General features: G+C 40.3%; 1 protein-coding gene across 3 annotated transcripts in view; it reads right to left on the bottom strand.

The window, feature by feature from the left end:
- Positions 1-19,821, bottom strand: part of SHROOM4 (shroom family member 4) — a 262,226-nt gene that overhangs the window by 116,204 nt on the left and 126,201 nt on the right. For all 3 annotated transcript variants that reach the window (XM_027533042.1, XM_027533039.1, XM_027533040.1), the window contains one exon: positions 12,441-12,592. In XM_027533042.1, coding sequence (XP_027388843.1) covers positions 12,441-12,592 — 152 coding nt within the window. The remainder of the gene's footprint in view (positions 1-12,440; positions 12,593-19,821) is intronic.

The raw sequence follows: 19,821 nt of genomic DNA, 5'->3' as shown, positions 1-19,821 counted from the left end.
TGCTTTTCTTTATGACTTACTTCATTCTGTATAATACACTCCAGTTTCATCCACCACATTAGAACTGATTCAAATGTATTCTTTTTAATGGCTGAGTAATATTCCATTGTGTATATGTACCACAGCTTTCTTATCCATTCATCTCTGGATGGGCATCTAGGTTGCTTCCATGTCCTGGCTATTATAAACAGTGCTGTGATGAACATTGGGGTACACGTGTCTCTTTCAATTCTGGTTTCCTCAGTGTATATGCCCAGCAGCGGGATTGCTGGGTCATATGGCAATTCTATTTCCAGTTTTTTAAGGAATCTCCACACCGTTCTCCATAGTGGCTGTACTAGTTTGTATCCCCACCAACAGTGTAAGAGGGTTCCCTTTTCTCCACACCCTCTCCAGCATTTATTGTTTGTAGACTTTTGGATAGCAGCCCTCTGACTGGGGTGAGATGGTACCTCACTGTGGTTTTGATTTCCATTTCCTGATAATGAGTGATGTTGAACATCTTTTTGTGTATTTGTTAGCCATCTGTATGTCTTCTTTGGAGAAATGTTTGTTTAGTTCTTCGGCCCATTTTTTGATTGGGTCGTTTATTTTTCTGGAATTAGCTGCAGGAGTTGCTTGTATATTTTTGAGATTAATTCTTTGTCAGTTGCTTCGTTTGCTATTATTTTCTCCCATTCTGAAGGCTGTCTTTTCACCTTGCTTATAGTTTCATTTGTTGTGCAAAAGGTTTTAAATTTAATTAGGTCCCATTTGTTTATTTTTGCTTTTATTTCCATTACTCTGGGAGGTGGGTCATAGAGGATCCTGCTGTGATTTATGTCGGGGAGTGTTTTGCTTGTGTTTTCCTCTAGGAGTTTTATAGTTTCTGGTCTTACGTTTAGATCTTTAATCCATTTTGAGTTTATTTTTGTGTATGGTGTTAGAAAGTGTTCTAGTTTCATTCTTTTACAAGTGGTTGACCAGTTTTCCCAGCACCACTTGTTAAAGAGATTGTCTTTAATCCATTGTACATTCTTGCCTCCTTTGTCAAAGATAAGGTGTCCATAGGTGCGTGGATTTATCCTGGGCTTTCTATTTTGTTTCATTGATCTATATTTCTGTCTTTGTGCCAGTACCATACTGTCTTGATGACTGTAGCTTTGTAGTATAGCCTGAAGTCAGGCAGGTTGATTCCTCCAGTTCCATTCTTCTTTCTCAAGATTCTTTGGCTATTCGAAGTTTTTTGTATTTCCATACAAATTGTGAAATTATTTGATCTAGTTCTCTGAAAAATACCGTTGGTAGCTTGATAGAGATTGCATTGAATCTATAGATTCCTTTGGGTAGTATACACATTTTCACTATGATTCTTCCAATCCAGGAACATGGTATATTTCTCCATCTATCTGTGTCCTCTTTGATTTCTTTCATTAGTGTTTTATAGTTCTCTATATATAGGTCTTTTGTTTCTTTAGGTAGATATCTTCCTAAGTATTTTATTCTTTTCATTGCAATGGTAAATGGAATTGTTTCCTTAATTTCTCTTTCTGTTTTCTCATTGTTAGTGTATAGGAATGCAAGGGATTTCTGTGTGTTAATTTTATATCCTTCAATTTTACTATATTCATTGATTAGGTCTAGTAATTTTCTGGTGGAGTCTTTAGGGTTTTCTATGTAGAGGATCATGTCATCTGCAAACAGTGAGAGTTTTACTTCTTTTCAAATTCGGATTCCTTTTATTTCTTTTTCTGCTCTGATGGCTGTGGCCAAAACTATGTTGAATAGTAGAGGTGAGAGTGGGCACCCTTGTCTTGTTCCTGACTTTAGGGGAAATGCGTTCAGTTTTTCACCATTGAGGATATTGTTTGCTGTGGGTTTGTCATATATAGCTTTTATTATGTTGAGGTATGTTCCTTCTGTGCCTGCTTTCTGGAGGGTTTTTGTCATAAATGGATGTTGAATTTTGTCAAAGGCTTTCTCTGCATCTATTGAGATAATCATATGGTTTTTATTTTTCAATTTGTTAATGTGGTGTATTACATTGATTGATTTGCGGATATTGAAGAATCCTTGCATCCCTGAGATAAATCTCACTTGGTCATGATGTATGATCTTTTTAATATGTTGTTGGATTCTGTTTGCTAGAATTTTGTTAAGGATCTTTGCATCTATGTTCATCAGTGATATTGGCCTGTAGTTTTCTTTTTTATGGCATCTTTTTCAGGTTTTGGTATTAGGGTGATGGTGGCCTCATAGAATGAGTTTGGAAGTTTACTTTCCTATGCAATTTTCTGGAAGAGTTTGAGTAGGATAGGTATTATGTCTTCTCTAAATTTTTGGTAGAATTTAGCTGTGAAGCCATCTGGTCCTGGGCTTTTGTTTGCTGGAAGAGTTCTGATTACAGTTTCAATTTCTGTGCTTGTGATGGGTCTGTTAAGATTTTCTATTTCTTCCTGGTTCAGTTTTGGAAAGTTGTACTTTTCTAAGAATGTGTCCATTTCTTCCAAGTTGTCCATTTATTGGCATATAGTTGCTGATAGTAGTCTCTTATGATCCTTTATATTTCTGTATTGTCTGTTGTGATTTCTCCATTTTCATTTCTAATTTTGTTGATTTGATTCTTCTCCCTTTGTTTCTTGATGAGTCTGGCTAATGGTTGTCAATTTTATTTATCTTCTCAAAGAACCAGCTTTTAGCTTTGTTGATTTTTGCTATGGTCTCTTGCTTCTTTTGCATTTATTTCTGCCCTAATTTTTAAGATTTCTTCCCTTCTACTAACACTGAAGTTCTTCATTTCTTCCTTTGCTAGTTGCTTTAGGTGTAGAGTTAGGTCATTTATTTGATTTTTTATTGTTTCTTGAGGTAAGCCTGTATCTCTATGATCCTTCCCCTTAGCACTGCTTTTACAGTATCCCATAGGTTTGGTTTGTTGCATTTTCATTTTCCTTCATTTCTATGCATATTTTGATTTCTTTTTTGATTTCTTCTGTGATTTGTTGGTTATTCAGAAGCGTGTTGTTTAGCCTCCATATGTTGGAATTTTTAATAGATTTTTTCCTGTAATTGACATCTAATCTTACTGCATTGTTGTCAGAAAAGATGCTTGGAATGATTTCAATTTTTTTGAATTTACCAAAGCTAGATTTATGGCCCAGAATGTGATTGAACCTGGAGAAGGTTTCGTGTACACTTGAGAAAAAGATGCAATTCATTGTTTTGGGGTGAAATGTCCTATAGATATTAATTAGGTCTAACTGGTCCATTGTATCATTTAAAGTTTGTTTCCTTGTTAATTTTCTGTTTAGTTGATCTATCCATAGGTGTGAAAGGGGTATTAAAGTCTCCCACTATTATTGTGTTATTGTTAATTTCCCCTTTCAAACTTGTTAGCATTTGCCTTACATATTGTGGTGCTCCTATGTTGGGTGCTTATATATTTATAATTGTAATATCTTCTTCTTGGATTGATCCTTTGATCATTATGTAGTGTCCTTCTTTGTCTCTTTTCACGGCCTTTATTTTAAACTCTATTTTATCTGATATGAGTATTGCTACTCCTGCTTTCTTTTCGTCTCCATTTGCCTGAAATATCTTTTTCCACCCCTTCACTTTCAGTCTGTATGTGTCTCTTTTTTTTGAGGTGGGTCTCTTGTAGGCAGCATATACAGGGGTCTTGTTTTTGTATCCATTCAGCCAGTCTTTGTCTTTTGGTTGGGGAATTCAACCCATTTACATTTAAGGTAATTATTGATAAGTATGATCCTGTTGCCATTTACTTTGTTGTTTTGGGTTTAGTTTATACACACTTTCTGTGTTTCCTGTCTAGAGAAGATCCTTTAGCATTTGTTAGAGAGCTGGTTTGTTGGTCCTGAATTCTTTCAGCTTTTGCTTGTCTTTAAAGCTTTTGACTTCTCCTTCATATTTGAATGAGATCCTTGCTGGGTATAGTAATCTGGGTTGTATGTTTTTCTCTTTCATCACTTTAAGTATGTCCTGCCATTCCCTTCTGGCTTGAACAGTTTCTACTGAAAGATCAGCTGTTATCCTTATGGGAATCCCCTTGTGTGTTATTTGTTGTTTTTCCCTTGCTATTTTTAATATTTGTTCTTTGTGTTTGATCTTTGTTAATTTGTTTTATATGTGTCTTGGGGTGTTTCACCTTGGGTTTATCCTGTTTGGGACTCTCTAGGTTTCTTGGACTTGGGTGACTATTTCCTTCCCCATTTTAGGGAAGTTTTCAGCTATTATCTCAAGTATTTTCTCATGGCCTTTCTTTTTGTCTTCTTCTTCTGGGACTCTTATGATTCGAATGTTGGGGCATTTCACATTGTCCCAGAGGTCCCTGAGGTTGTCCTCATTTCTTTTCATTCTTTTTTCTTTTTTCCTCTATGCTTCATTTATTTCTACCGTTCTATCTTCTACCTCATTTATCCTATCTTCTGCCTGTGTTTTTCTACTGTTGATTCCCTCCAGAGTGTTTTTGATCTCATTTGTTGCATTATTCATTATTGATTGACTCTTTTTTATTTCTTCTAGGCCCTTGTTACACATTTCTTGCATCTTTTTAATCCTTGTCTCCAGGATATTCATCTGTAACTCTATTTTGTTTTCAAGATTTTGGATCATCTTTACTATCATTATTCTGAATTCTTTTCAGGTAGACTGCCTATCTCCTCCTCTTTTGTTTGGTTTGGTGGGCGTTTATCATATTCCTTTACCTGCTGAGTATTTCTCTGCCTTTTCATCTTGTTTGGATTGCTATGTTTGGGGTGGCTTTATTCTGGTAGTTTGTCATTCCTCTGTATTGTGGAGGTTCCTCCCTGTGGGTTGCATTGGATGAGTAGCTTGTCAAGGTTTTCTGGTTAGGGAAGTTTGCATCGGTGTTCTGGTGGGTGGAACTGGATCTCTTCTCTCTGGAGTGCAATGAAGTGTCCCATAGTGAGTTTTGAGATGTCTATGGGTTTGGTGTGACTTTGGGCAGCCTATATATTGAAGCTCAGGCCTATGTTCCTGTGTTGCTGGAGAATTTGCATGGTATGTCTTGCTCTGGAACTTGTTGGCTCTTGGGTGGCTCTTGGTTTCAGTGTAGGTATGGTGGCTTTTGGATGAGCTCTTATCAGTTAATGTTCCCTGGAGTCAGGAGTTCTCTGGTGTTCTCAGGATTTGGACTTAAGCCTCCTGCCTCTGGTTTTCAGTCTTATTCTTACAGTAGCCTCAAGACTTCTCCATCTATACAGCACCGATGATAAAACATCTAGGTTAATGGTGAAAAGAGGGACACCCAGTAAGGGTGAGGGACAGTGAGGGACACCCAGAGAAGTTCACAGAGTTACATGGAGAAGAGAAGAGGGAAGAGGGAGATAGCAGTGACCAGTAGGAGAAAAGGGGGAATTAAAAGGGGGGAGAACAATCTAGCCAGTAATCAATTCCCTATGTGCTCTCCACAGTCTGGAACCCTCAGAGATGTTCACGGAGTTACATAGGGAAGAGAACAGGGAGGAAGGAGATAGAGGTGACCAGGTAGAGAAAAGTAGGAATCAAAAGGAGAGAGACAGATCTAGCCAATAATCAGTTCCCTAAGTATTCTCCACAGCCCGGAACACACAAAGAGATTCACATCATTGGGTAGAGAAGAGAAGGGAGAAGGAGGAGATAGAGGTGACCTGGGTGAAAAAAAGGAGAATCAAAAGGGGGAGAGAGTAGTCAACCCAGTAATCACACTCATAAGTAAAAATGGGTACTGAAGTTTGAATTCTTAAAGGTACAAAATTGGTAACAAATACCAAAATGCACAGGTTAAAAATCTAGTATAGAGGTTAGCCTCAAAGATACACTATTAGAAGAACAAAGCAAAATCACAAAAATTATAAGAAATATATATGAAGTTTGCTTTAAAAATAGGGGTTTTTTTTGCAAGGTAATAGTAGGTTATAAAAATGAAAATTAAAGGATTAATAGAGGACTTAAAAGTAAAAAAAAATTTTAATTAAAAAATTATAATAGTAAAAATATATCTAGGAATTTCTCTGGAGCTGTTGAGGGCAGTGTGGGGTCAGTTCAGTTTCACATAGTTCCTTGTTCCATCTTATACTTCTCAATATCTATAGGCCCCTTCCAATGTATTCAGTGCTAACTAACTATGGGGTTTTAATCTGTTGCTCTTGTCACTTCCAAAGTGGTTCCCTCTGTTTATTTTGGCTTCTTCTGTTTGTAGGTCTCTTCAGTGTCTAATTTCTGCCCTGACATGAGGGGGCGAAAGTAGTCACTTATTTAGGCTCACTTGTTCAGTCGTGCTGTGGGGAGGGAGGAACACTGCAAACAAATATCACTGGCATGTGTGGGGAGTGCTCACAGTGTCTCGGTTTGCACTGGGTTTGCCCCCACTCATGGCGTGTGTGCTTTCCCAGACTACACTGCACAGTCTCCAGGTTGCTCTGCAGGGGAACTTTCTGAGGTAGGCCCTGGGTTGCATGCACTTCCCAGGTCTAAGCCGCTCAGGTTCAGGTTCTCAGGCACTCCACAAAGGCGAAGACTCGGTTGGGCCTGTGTTTTGTGCCCTTCCTAGGTCCGAGCAGCTCAGGCGACCAGGTGCTTGGCAAGCACTCTCCTCCGGGGTTGTGGGGGGGTTGCATCTTATCACCTCCCCTGTCCCAGCTGCTCAGTTTTCTGGGTGTGCAGAGGGTGCGCCTTCTCAGGTGTGCCGTGTGTCTCTTCTGGGGAGCTGATCTCTGGCTGCGACCCTCCCAGCAGATGTCAACCATCCAGAATCCCAGGTCTTGGTTAGTAACTGGGAGCCTGATCGCAGTTTAGTAGAGGATGCTGTCTCTGGGGCCGAGATTGCCCCTTTCCAGCTCTGGCTGCCCCCCGCATGCCTCCCTGCCTCTGGCGGGGGATGGGCCAGTCCGCAGCCAGCTAGCTCTCCTCTGGTATTCGCTCAGTCCTTTGTTCTGAGAGCTGGCCGGGCAGTGCCTTAGGTTAGGGCTTTTTGCGGGATAGTTCTCTCTCTCTCCTCCTTCTCCCTCCCTCCCTCCCTCTCTCTCTCTCTAGCCCAGAGTTTGGGTTGCTATCTCACGTTAGCTCCCTCAGATTGCCCTCAGGGTATTATTCAGGCCCCATCTGTACCCAACACAGTGCAGCCTGCACGTCCCTGTCCAGCCCCCGCTTGCTGGTGGTTGACGCAAGCGTCTGGGCTACTTCTCTGCTGGGTTGATATCTCACGTTAGCTCCCTCAGATTGCCCTCAGGGTATTATTTAGGCCCCATCTGTACCCAACACAGTGCAGCCTGCACGTCCCTGTCCAGCCCCCGCTTGCTGGTGGTTGACGCAAGTGTCTGGGCTACTTCTCTGCTGGGAGTTGCCATTAGGCACGTAATCTGTGGGTTTTATTTACTTCTTTATTTTTCCTCACGGTTATGTTACCCTCTGAGTTTCCAAAACTCCCCACAGACTTGCCGGTGAGAGGGTTTCCTGGTGTTTGGAAACTTCTCCTCTTTTAAGACTCCCTTCCCGGGATGGGTCTCCATCCCTAACTCTTTTGCCTCTCTTTTTGTCTTTTATATTTAGTCCTACCTCCTTTCAAAGAGAATGGGCTGCGTTTCTGGGTGCCTGATGTCCTTTGCCAGCATTCAGAAGTTGTTTTGTGGAATTTGCTCAGCGTTCAAATATTTTTTCAATGAATTTGTGGAGGAGAAAGTGGTCTCCCCGTCCTATTCTTCTGTCATCTCAGGACCACCTCCAAGACTTCTGTTTAAATCTGTTTTCAAGTTTATAAAAGTTTTACAGTATCATCAGAGAACAGAGAAAGTGTGATTTCTACTTGTGAGAATTTGCAAAGGTTTTCTTTGTGGTATATCATATGATCATTTTTAAATGTTATCAGAATATTTGAAAACACTGTCCATAAAATGTAATTTTTGACATTAATTTGGCCTTATGAATTATGGTTTTAAAGTCCTTGAAATATATATTTTAGGTCTACTTTATCTGTTATAGCTAAATTATGTTAAAGTCTCCCATATAGACATTTTTATAATTTTTCTTCTTGTTTTGCAGGTTATTTTCTTCATATATTTAGGTACTTCTTTTTTCCAAAAAATGGTTCATGAATACAAATCCTTAACATAGCTTGCATTTTCTATCAATGTAAAATGAATCTGTTGGGACAATTATGATTATATAGTTATTGGTCTTGTTTTTTTCCATAAATATATAAGTGACATGATTAGATGTCTATTTGGAGAATGGAATGATTGGAAGAAGGTGAGACTAAAGGATGAGAAGCCAGTGAGATTATTACAATGGTCCAGATAAGAAATGGGACTTCCATGGTAGCTCAGCTGGTAAAGAATCTGCCCGCAATGCAGGAGACATTGGTTCAACTCGTGGGTCAGGAAGGTGCCCTGGAGAAAGGATAGGCTACCCATTCCAGTATCCTTGGGCTTCCCTCGTGGCTCAGGTGGTAAAGAATCTGCCTGCAATGCAGGAGACCTGGGTCCGATTCCTTGGTTGGGAAGATCCCCTGGAGAAGGGCATCACAACCCACTCCAGTATTCTTGCCTGGAGAATCCCCATGGACAGAGGAGCCTGGCAGGCTACAGTCCATGGGGTCACAAAGAGTCAGACATGACTGAGTGACTAAGCCAGCACAGATAATAAATTATGAACAACTGGATTAAGTTAAGAGCTACAGAGAGGCTTCCAGCAAGTAGAATACTCAAGACTTGGTATAACTTGAATTGAAGTGGGTTGAGGCAAGAGAGGAGCACTGAGGGCAACACCTAGATTTCTGACTTCATTAACCATTATCTAAAATGCAATATAGGAGGAAGAGCTGGGCTGGCTTTTCAGAATAAGCCATTTCCTAAAGTTCCTCCTTTATATCCATCCCCAAAACTCACGTCTGGACTTAAACCTCAGTGCTGAATCTTTGTCAGTTGATTGTTTTACTCAAAGACTTTCCACCTTAGTATAAAATACTAGGGTAAATATTAAATTTCAAGGAGATATTTCATTTATGTGCCAAGAGCTCTTTCATAAATTAGAAGAATAACTTTGACTAAGGAAAAGAAGGAATAAATGTCCTAAAGCATCCCCAGGGTAGTACATAGGTGAAAGTGAAGTTTTCCACAAGAGGGCAGCATCGCCTAATAAATTATGTTACTGAATGCTTCTTCCAACAGGGGTTGAAAGGAGGCTGAAAGGATAGAAAATGTAGGCTTAGGGAGCCATAGGACCTGCCACACCATGAAAACCAAAGGGTCCCACCATTTCCAAGGCCATAATTATAGCTATTCCAAGTGACTAGCAGTGGCAGATGTCACCACAGCAGGGAGAATGAAGACATAAAACTCATCAATGGAGGATAAGTGATTGACACACCTGAAAACTCTCATTCTTATGACTGGATCAGAAGCCACTGCTGCAGATCATGTCTATACTCTTTCTAAGTGTTGATATCTCTGTATAACCAGTATTTCACAAGGGTCTCTATTTCCTGTCAGATCTTTTTATTCCTAATGGTTTCCCAGCAAATCTTGTCTCTGAAGGTTAGTTTGCAAAGCACAATACAGTTTGTTGCTCTCCTTATTTCATAATGGTGGTTGGTTACTCCAATTATGCTTCCTTTATATCCTAGGGAAAGGAGTGGGGCTGAAGTTCAGAGAACCCATTATGATAAAGGCATTTTACATAAATTGCTTCATTTAATCATCACAATAATGCTATTACATAGGAACTATTATTTCCCATGTGACAGAACAAGGAAACAGCATACATGTGTCTGTCTGACTCCAAAATGACACAGAGAGGGAAGCAGAGGATGGGACTAATTGAGATAGCAGCATTGAAAGATATACATTACCATAGTCAAATAGATAATCAGTGGGAATTTGCTGTATGATGCATGCAGCTCAAATCTGATGCTCTGTGACAAACTAAGAGGGCTGGGATGGGGTGGGAGGTGGGGGGGAGGTTCAAGAGGGAGGGAACATATGTATACTTATAGCTGATTCATGTTGTTGTATGGTGGAAACCAACACAATATTGTAAAGCAATTATCCTCTAATTAAAAATAAATTTAAAAAAAACTTTCAAATTCACCAAGCTGCTCCTTCAAGAAGCCTTATTTAAAACCTAAATCATGACCTATCCAAGACAGTGACAGTGTGTCTAGTGTATAAGACATTATTTTACACATTACTTTTTACCTAGGTACATGGACATGCATATATGCTAAGTTGCTTTAGCAACTTTTGTCTAGCTCTTTGCGACCTCATGGACTGTAGCCCATTAGGTTCCTCTGTCCATGAAATTCCAGGCAAGAACATTGGAGTGGGTTGCCATGCTCTCTTCCAAGGGATCTTCCCGACCCAGGGATCGAACCTGCATCTCTTATGTCTCCTGCACTGGCCAGCAGGTTTTTACCATTAGTGCCACCAGGTACATGGGCAGGCATGGCTTAATCTTAAGGACCAGCAGGCTTTAATAATATAATAAATCAGTGGGATCCTATATATTTTCATCTTTACTAACTGAGATCATTTGGACATAGAGCAGGAGAAAAATGGAGGAAATAAACAACGGCTTGGTTTACTAAGGGTCTGGTGGTCCCAGTCACTGAGATCAGGAGCTTGTGAGAAGAAGATGATGTATTAGGTTTTGAGCATGTTTTGTGTGAAATGCTTCTGAGAAATCTAAGTATAAATGTCCAGTAGGAAGTTGGCCACAGGGGTCTGGGGCATAAGAGATATAGTCATCAACATATAGATGATAGTTGAAACTCGGGGATCAGGTGAGATTTTTCCATGGTATATTAATGAAAATAGAAAGGATAGAACTAGGGGAAACACCAGCATTTAAAAGGGATGGGCAGAGGAAGAGCAGGTGGTAGAGGAACCTCATTTAGAAAATGAACAGAGAGGTAGAAATAGAAAGCAATAGAATATCTTGAAAGCAAGAAAGTAAAGTTTCACAAAGAAGGGCATAATCCAGAGCAACAACGTCACATTCCAAATGTAAGTCATATACGATGAAGACTGGAAATAACCCATTGACTTTGACAACTAGGAGGTTTCATATATACATACATACATTTATATATACACTGTGTGCATGTGTGTGTATATAAAGAGAGAGAGAGAAAGAGAGCAGTTTCAGTGGACTTCTGGGGGTCAAATTCAGACTGCAGCGGGTGGAAAGCTAAATGGTAAGTAAGAGGAAACAGTGAGTATAGACTCTCCTTCTGGATATGAATTAAAAGAAGATGGGGCAGAAGCCAGAAGGGGAAGTATGACTGCAGGAAGACACTTAAATTTTTTTCTAATAAAAATAATTAAGATGGAAAAGCTTGGGGACATGTATAAGATAAAGGAAACACACAGAAGGGGAGAAGTATGAACTCCAGTAGTACAAAACAAATATACAGCAGCAAAATGAAAGGGAGACCAATGGAAACCTCACCAATAGGCAGATGCTTTGACAACAATAGAATGACTGTCCTTATTTTCCTCCTCCTTATGCCACTGTGTGTGTGCTTAGTCACTCGGTCATGTCCGAATCTTTGCAACCCCATGGACTGTAGCCCACCAGGCTCCTCTGTCCATGGGGATTCTCCAGGCAAGAATACTGGAGTGGGTTGCCATACCCTTCTCCAGGGGATCTTCCTGACCTGGGAATCAAACTGGGGTCTCCTGCATTGCAGGCGGATTCTTTACCAGTTGAGCTACCAGGGAAGCCCCTGGTATGCCACTCTACTTACCTGGAAAGCTTTTCCCCTCCTGATGGTTTCTTATCAAATTCTACCCATCTTTTAGTTAAGATTTCACCTTCTCAATGAAATCTTACTCTAATCATCTCTTCTGAAGTGCCTTTTCTTTCTCTTGAACTCTAACAGCAATTTCAGTCAGCAATTCATTTGACAATCACCCTTATCTTCTGGAATCTCCTTTATGGTTTTCTTTAAAAATGTATTGCTAATTAATTTGTCATACGTGTGTCTTTTCTACCCTGTTAGACTGCATACTCCTCAAGGGCAGACTTCTCATCTTAGACTTTGCCACAGCCTCCAGAGGGCCTACCATGCTGGGAATAGGGTCTCTTTAAATATATGTGTTTCAGCAGTGGCAGCTTCATGTGAAGGAGTAGATGGAAAAACAGTAGTTCAGATAGGCCCTTGGTGTGTAATGAGTCATTTAGTTCTCTCAAAGGCAAATAAGGATTCTTAAGTCCTACAGAGGTAAAATAAATTTATCCAAGATAACATGGGTAGCATGTGACAGTACTAGGATTTGAACCAAAGGCCCTTTCTCTTATGCCATTCTGCTTCAGTTGTCTGCAAAATTCTGTTCATGTGAAACACCTCTTTCCTTGATATTGATAGACATACCTCTATTGAGGCTTTATTACCAACCAAGCGGTTTCAGTGACCCTTGTACTTTACAGCAAATCTCCCTGTACCTTACCTCCTGACAATCAGCTTGAGGGTCCGGAAGGAGCCTTTGATGAGGATGAGAGCCTCTTGGCGGGAGCCGTACAATGGAGTGCCATTGATATTCACCAGCTCATCACCAGTCCTCATCTTCTGGGACAAGGCTGCCTTGCCTCCATCTTCGATCTGTATTGTAGAGAACAAAATAGAAAGCAGGTGGTGAGGTGACTCCTTCCCCAAAATTCTACTTCCTGGCTCCTCCCAACCTCTGAGCCACAAGAAGTCCTGGGGGATGACACCAAGATGCTCGAAAGAACAGCTAAGAAGCTGGTCACAGTCCATTATTTACTGAAAGCAAAGCCTGGGCATGCCCTCAAGGGAGAAGGCACCACAGATACAATGCAATATCTGCCCTGGAGGAATCCACAGTCCATTTGGGGAGACATGTGATTCCAAATAACAAAATGATATTTTAAGAAACCTCAGTGTGTGAGCATAGAATAGCAATCCGTGAAAACAAATTAGGGCCAGAAGAACTAGGCTCAAAATGACTTTTGGCAAGTTTTTTTCTCTCAGTAGGCTCTGAAGTCTGACAAACTTGAGCATGAGTCTTGGCTCTAGTATTTCCTAGCTGTGTGACCCCAAGGAAGTTACCTAACATCTCCATGTATCAATGGCCCCAAATGAGAAATACAGAAAATAAGCGTCCCTACTTCACAGGGCCATTAGTATATGAAATGTCTGGGGACAGTAAGTTCTCAATGAATGTGAGCTCTGATTATTGCAGCAAGGGGGTTGACTCTGAAGACTTTGAAGGTGGCTTCCAGCTCAACCTTCTGTGAATGGAATTGTAAAATATACAAAGGTCATTTATCAATACCTCTTCAACAAGCGCCTAGCACAGTGCTTCCAGTGTCTGTCACACAGTGGGCACTGGGCAAAACGGGAATATAGGTATTAACTGTTCCACCACAGCCTACAGAATTTCCATTGGTCAAGGGCAATCTTGGCAGGAATGTAGTGAGGCTGGGAGGTGGGCATTGAAACCAAAGGAAGAACTAACAGCCACTGGAGTAGGTGAAAGCAAAGCAGAATGTCCCCTAAGGATCCTTATTTACATCTACCTTTGTATGTAACATTTTTTCTATCACAGAGGTGAGTTCTACCTATGGGAACATTAATTCCATCCTGGTGATAGGAGTCATCTCATCCATCCTTTAATCTATTCTAAAGTTTTTGGTTAATTTTTGGTAAAGTTTTTGTATGCAAGGGACAACACGCTAACTGCTAAAGATACAGAAATGAATGAGGCACACATAGCTCCCAGATTCAGGGGTGGATTACCATCTAAGTTCATACGTCCATGGAGATGGGCGGGTGAAAACAGGTCCAACCTATGAATGGAATCAAGAAGAGATGTTTGTTTGTTTGTTTGTTTGTTTCTCTTGGGGGCAAGAAAAAGTTGAAGATGATTAAACCATATAATTATTAGGGAAAGTCAGGTTCGAAACTGGACAACTAAGGACTGGTTTTTGCTGCAGGTATTTTTACATTTCTTGTTCCAATCTTTCTTTCAGTCTTTTATAGCATCGCTCCAATCTATCCCCATACTGTGTAAGTTAGAATATTGATGAGCTTTTGGTTGGCCGGCTCATGTGCAGTTTGGCAGATGAGACCTCCTGAGCTCAGAGAAAAATGTTAATTCAGGATTTAAAAAATCCCATCAAATAAACTGCAGTTCTGACTTAAATCACAGACTGTTATTAAATTTATTGCTGCTAATCCAACATTTTTTTAAATTAACCTTTGTCTGACAAATCATAGGTTAGCCAAGTGACATTGAATATATATATACCTTTGTCTAGTACCTGGGCCACCACTTAAGACAAAACAAGCCAATATTGGTAAATGGGGAACAACTCTCAGCAAATTAATTAGGATCTCTTATTTCCATTGTCATCATTATTATTACTTCACAGTCACTGCTGCCAAAAAAAGAAAAAGAAGCAAAATGCTATATTTGAATGTCAGAAGTTCTATGTGAATGACTCATTCCTTTGGCATCCATGGAAAGTTATTAGGCAGGATTTTCAACAGGCATTAGTTATCGGAAAGGGCTTCCTTAGGCTAACAAAGAACCATAAACAGGAGTCTAACTAATGAATACTAATAGATTTTTCCTGTTGATGTACATTAGTCTTAATTTACTCTACCTATTTTTAAATTCATATAACTCAATTATCCATATTACCATTAACCATAGCAAGTCTTTCCTTCAGTATGTATTGATATTAAGTACCACCTCGGGTTTATTAAGCACTTTGTTACATCAACAAGATTTGTTTATTCTAGATGAGAAAATGAAAGGGGGGTACCTCTTAAACCAAAATGCTTAATTATGGCTGCATCAAAAGCTCAGGCATTTTTCATTCCCTACTGCCACTCTGCCTGCCACCATCTGAATCCTTGCAGGGACTCTTTCTTGGAATGTAGCCTCAAGCCAATTGTTCATGCCACTTTTTCTATTTCATGCCCTTTCTCAGTCATCAGCAGCATCACCTTCAGAACATGAATAATAATAATTCCATTTTAGCCCAAGTGTGAGGATTTGCAGACAACAAACCAGAAAATTATGAGCATTCAGCACAACCCCAAAGTACAGACAGGGCCAGATCAGGAAATGAAACTCCATTTGGTTCAAGAGCCCTTGGACTATACTCCAAACTAGCTCCTTCCCAGACCCAGGGAATTCACTGAGCTATACAACAGATTCCTTCTTACTCCTCCTGACTTTTGGATTCTAGTAAAAAGTATTGCTCACTGGTCTTCCTTCTCCTTCCTCCACCTCTATATTCATGGGATCCAGCATGTTTTCCATTTATTGTTTGGCATCCTGACAACCAGTTCTCCAGGTCAATGGCTCAACCACATATTTGTTTATATAAAAGATAAAGCAGCTGTTCATTTTTTCTAGCAAGGAAAAGCAATGAAAAGGAAAGAGAAGGGAAAGAAGAAGAAAGGGAGAAAAAATAATATGTATATTCTTCTATAAAAGATATTGTTTTTCCCTTCCTACAGTGCAACTTATAACTGGTTGGGGTACAGGAGAGGTGTGAATCAACAAACATGTTTGGAATAACATGTTCTGCTTGAGGGGCTGTATAGCATCATTTGATGCTATCCATTCAATATGGCTAGTCAATTTTCCAGCTCTTCCTGAATCAGCCCTTCAGGGTTTCTTTCTTCTTTCATTTGAAGTGTGGTGAATTCTCAGATTGTACCCATACACACTGGAATGTCAGTAATAAACACACATCTTTACAAAGCCCAGTGTAAACAATGGTTAAATTATGTGTCACTTTGGAATATTTAAGTGATCATTGGGCTAGCAGTGAGTGGCTCAAATAATTGAAAACTGATTGCATAGTCAAATGGCCAAAAGCTGGCTGGTGTTTGGAAAGTTGGGAAGGGATGACAGACCTTGTGTGTGTGTGTGTGTGTGTGTGTGTGTGTGTGTGTTCACTCAGTTGTGGCTGACTCTTTGCGACCTTATGGACTGTAGCCTACTAGGCTCCTCTGTCCATAGGATCTCCCAGACAAGAATTCTGAAGTGGGGCTGCCATTTCCTCCTCCAGGCCATCTCCCTGACCCAGGGATTGAACCTGTGTCTCCTGCATCTTTTGCATCGACAGGTGGATTCTTTACCACTGAGCCACCGGGGAAGCCTGGTTGACGTTGGACAAGTCTCTTTCCCCTCCTTTGGCCTCTTCTACCCTTATTGGTTAAAAAGTGGAGGGTCTGACTAGATGACCTCTGAGGACCTGTGGATCTCTGACATTCAGTGACCTGTGTACAGTTAGCAAAGTCATGCATTATCATTCTGCTGACACAGATAATCCCACTGTGTTTTGCCTTCACTCATGTTTCACTCCTATGAAACTGACTAATCAACATCCATCTCTCATTTCCCTGTGGTCTTTATCCATTGTTTCAGAGTGGTCCATCAAGGTTGGAACATTTGTAAAAGCACAGCTGGGACACTGAGAGAAATAGACTCTTGAAGCCCTATTTTGTGCTAATGAGCTGGTGAACTGGAAATTTTTGATGAATCCATGAAGCATGAAGTGCTCTAATATCTGTCAACAAAGTGACAAATTGGCTTCTTGAGAGTAAAGACAAACAAAATGGACTTAACAGTATTTACTGGCTTTCTAGTAGCTTTTATACTAAACAAAAGATATTAGCAGATACTTGGGCTTCCCGGGGGGTGGTAAAGAATCTCCCTGCCAATGCAGGAGATGAGGGTTCCACTCCTAAATCAGGAAGATCCCCTGGAGTAAGAAATGGCAACCCACTCTAGTATTCTTGCCTGGAAACTCCATGGACAGAGGACTCTGGTGGGCTATAGTCCACGGGGTTGCAAAGTATTGGACATGACTGAATGACTAAGCACACACACGGCAGATACTTGGTTAAGTCTTTTGACTAAATGAGGAAATATGAGAAAGTGAAAGAAAGAAAAGTTAAACCAGATTTATCTTGTGGAAAAAATGTGTCAGCAGGAAAAACATCATCATTAACAATAACCAGCAGGTACTGAATCCTTATTACTATAGTGTAAGAGCAGTATTAAAAGTCAATGATGATTGGTTCAAGATGGTGGAATAGAAGGACATGTGCTCACCTCCTCCTGTGAGAACACTGAGATTGCAACTAGCCATTGAACAACCAGTGACAGAAGGATGCTGGAACCGACCAAAAAAGATACCCCATGTCCAAAGACAAAGGAGAAGACACAATGAGACAGTAGAAGGGGCACAATAACAATAAAATCAAATCCCATATCTGTAGGGTAGGCAACCCACAAACTGGAGAGTAATACCAAAGAAGTTCTACCACTATTATGAAGATTCTGAGCCCCATATCAGGGTTTCCAACCTGAGGATCTGGCAAAGGGAGTAGAAATTGCCAGGGGATCTGACTTTGAAGGCCAACAGGATTCAATTGCAGGACCTCCACAAGACTAGGGGAAACAGAGGCTCCACTCTTGGAGGGCATAAACAAAATCTTGTGTGTATCAGGACTGACGGGTAAGGAAGAGTGACTTCATAATAGACTGAACCAGATATACCTGCTGGTGTTGGAGTGTCTCCTGTGAGGCATGAGTCAGTGGCGGCTTGCCGCAGGGACAGGGGCACTGCCAACAGCAGTTCTGGGAGGTGCCCTTTGACATGAGCCCTCTTGGAGGTCACCATTAGCCCTAACATACAGCCTGTAGACCCTAGGACTGGGTCACCTCAGGCCAAACCACTGACAGGGAGGGCATGGAGTCCCACTCATCAGCAGACATTATGGTATTAGTGAGCACAGCCCTGCCCGCCAAAGCAAGACTCAGTTTTTCCTACCACCACTCTCCCCATCAGGAACCTTGCACAAGCCTCTAAAATAGCCTCATCCATAAGAGGGCAATCAGAAGAAGCAAGAAGAACTACAATCCTGTAGCCTCCAGAATGAAAACCACAATTACAGCAAGTTAATTAAAACGAAAAGGCAGAGGATTATATCTCAGATGAAGGAACAAGATAAAACCCCAGAAAAAACGATTAAGTGAAGTGGAAATAGGCAAACTTCTAGAAAAAGAATTCAGAATAATGATGGTGAAGATGATCTAGGAACTTGGAAAAAGAATGGAAAAGATGCAAAAAATGTTTACCAAAAACCTAGAATAACCAAAGAACAAGCAAACAGAAATGAACAATATAGTAGAAGGAATCAATAGCAGAATAACTGAGGCAGAAAAGCAGATAAGTGACCTGGAAGACAGAATGGTAGAAATTACTGCCACAAAACAGAATATAGAAAAAATAATGAAAAGAAATGAAGACAGCCTAAGAGAAGTCTGGGACAACATTAAACACACCAACATTCATATTACAGGGATCCCAGAAGGAGAAGAGAGAGAAAAGGGACTCGAGAAAATACTTGAAGAGCTAGTAGTTGAAAATTTCCATAACATGGGAAAGGAAATAATAGTCAGAGAGGTCCAGGTAGGATAAACCCAAGGAGGAATACACCAAGACATAGTAATCAAACTGACAAAAATTAAAGAGAAAGATAAAATATTAAAAGCAACCAGGAAGAAATGACAAATAACATACAAGGGAACTCCCATAAAGTTATCAGTTGATTTATCAACAGAAACTCTACAAGCCAGAAGGGAATGGCATGATATAGTTATAGTTCTGAAAAGGAAGTACCCACAACCATGAATACTCTACCCAACAAGAGTCTTGTTCAGGTTTCATGGAGAAATCAAAGGCTTTCCAGACAAGCAAAAGTTAAGAGAATATAGCACTACCAAACCTGCTTTACAACAAATGCTAAAGGAACTTCTCTAGGCAGGAAACACAAGAAAATGAAAAGAGCAACAGAGAAATAAATTCAAAACAATTAAGAAAATAGTAATATGATCATTGGCAGAGGAGCCTGGTGGGCTCAGTCCATGGGATTGCAAAAGAGTTGGACATGACTTAGAGACTAAACAATAACAACAGCAATATGATTATATGTATCAGTAATTGCCTTAAATCTAAGTGGATTAAATGCACCAACCAAACGACATAGACTGGCTGAGTGTATACAAAAACTAGACTTGAATATATGCTATCTACTATATACCCACCTCAGATCTGGGGACACTTACAGACTGAAAGTAAGGGGATGGCAGAAGGTATTCCATGCAAATGGAAATCAAAGAAAGCTGGAGTAGCAATACTCCTATCAGACAAAATGGACTTTAAAACAAAGACTGTTATAAGAGATAAAGAAGGACACTACATAATAATCAAGGATTTAATCCAAGATGAAGACAGAACAGTTACAAATATATATGCACCTACATGGAGTACCTCAATATGTAAGGTAAATACTAACAACCACAAATGGAGAAATTGAAAGTAATACAATAACAGTGAGGAACTTTAACACCCCACTTTCATCAATGGACAGATCATACAGATAGAAAATTAATAAGGACTTCAGCATGTGGTACAGCTTCAGATTTTCCTCCATCACCTCTACCTAGAGGCAGGGTATAGAATACCCAGGAAGGTCTCAGGGGATGCCTGGGAATCATGGCTACACAATTTTGCTCAAAGATTAATGGTGACTGATTTTAACTCCCCCAGAACTAGTGCTAATTTATGCATAATCTCCCATCTACGGGCACAGTAGTGGCATTCTTCACCTGGAAATTTCTGCAGGAGAGACATTTTAACCTTCTTGCAGTTTCTTACAGACAGGTAGGGTACCCCCACCAAAAAAAAAAAAGAAAATTAATAAGGAAACACAGGCCTTAACTGACACATTAAACCGGGTGGAGTTAATTGATATTTATAGAGCATTCCATCCAAAAG

The sequence above is a fragment of the Bos indicus x Bos taurus genome, chromosome X, assembly GCF_003369695.1.
Source record: "Bos indicus x Bos taurus breed Angus x Brahman F1 hybrid chromosome X, Bos_hybrid_MaternalHap_v2.0, whole genome shotgun sequence".
Taxonomy (NCBI): domain Eukaryota; kingdom Metazoa; phylum Chordata; class Mammalia; order Artiodactyla; family Bovidae; genus Bos; species Bos indicus x Bos taurus.
The sequence above is the reverse complement of the archived record's forward strand: the minus strand, read 5'-3'. Positions and strand labels throughout refer to the sequence as shown.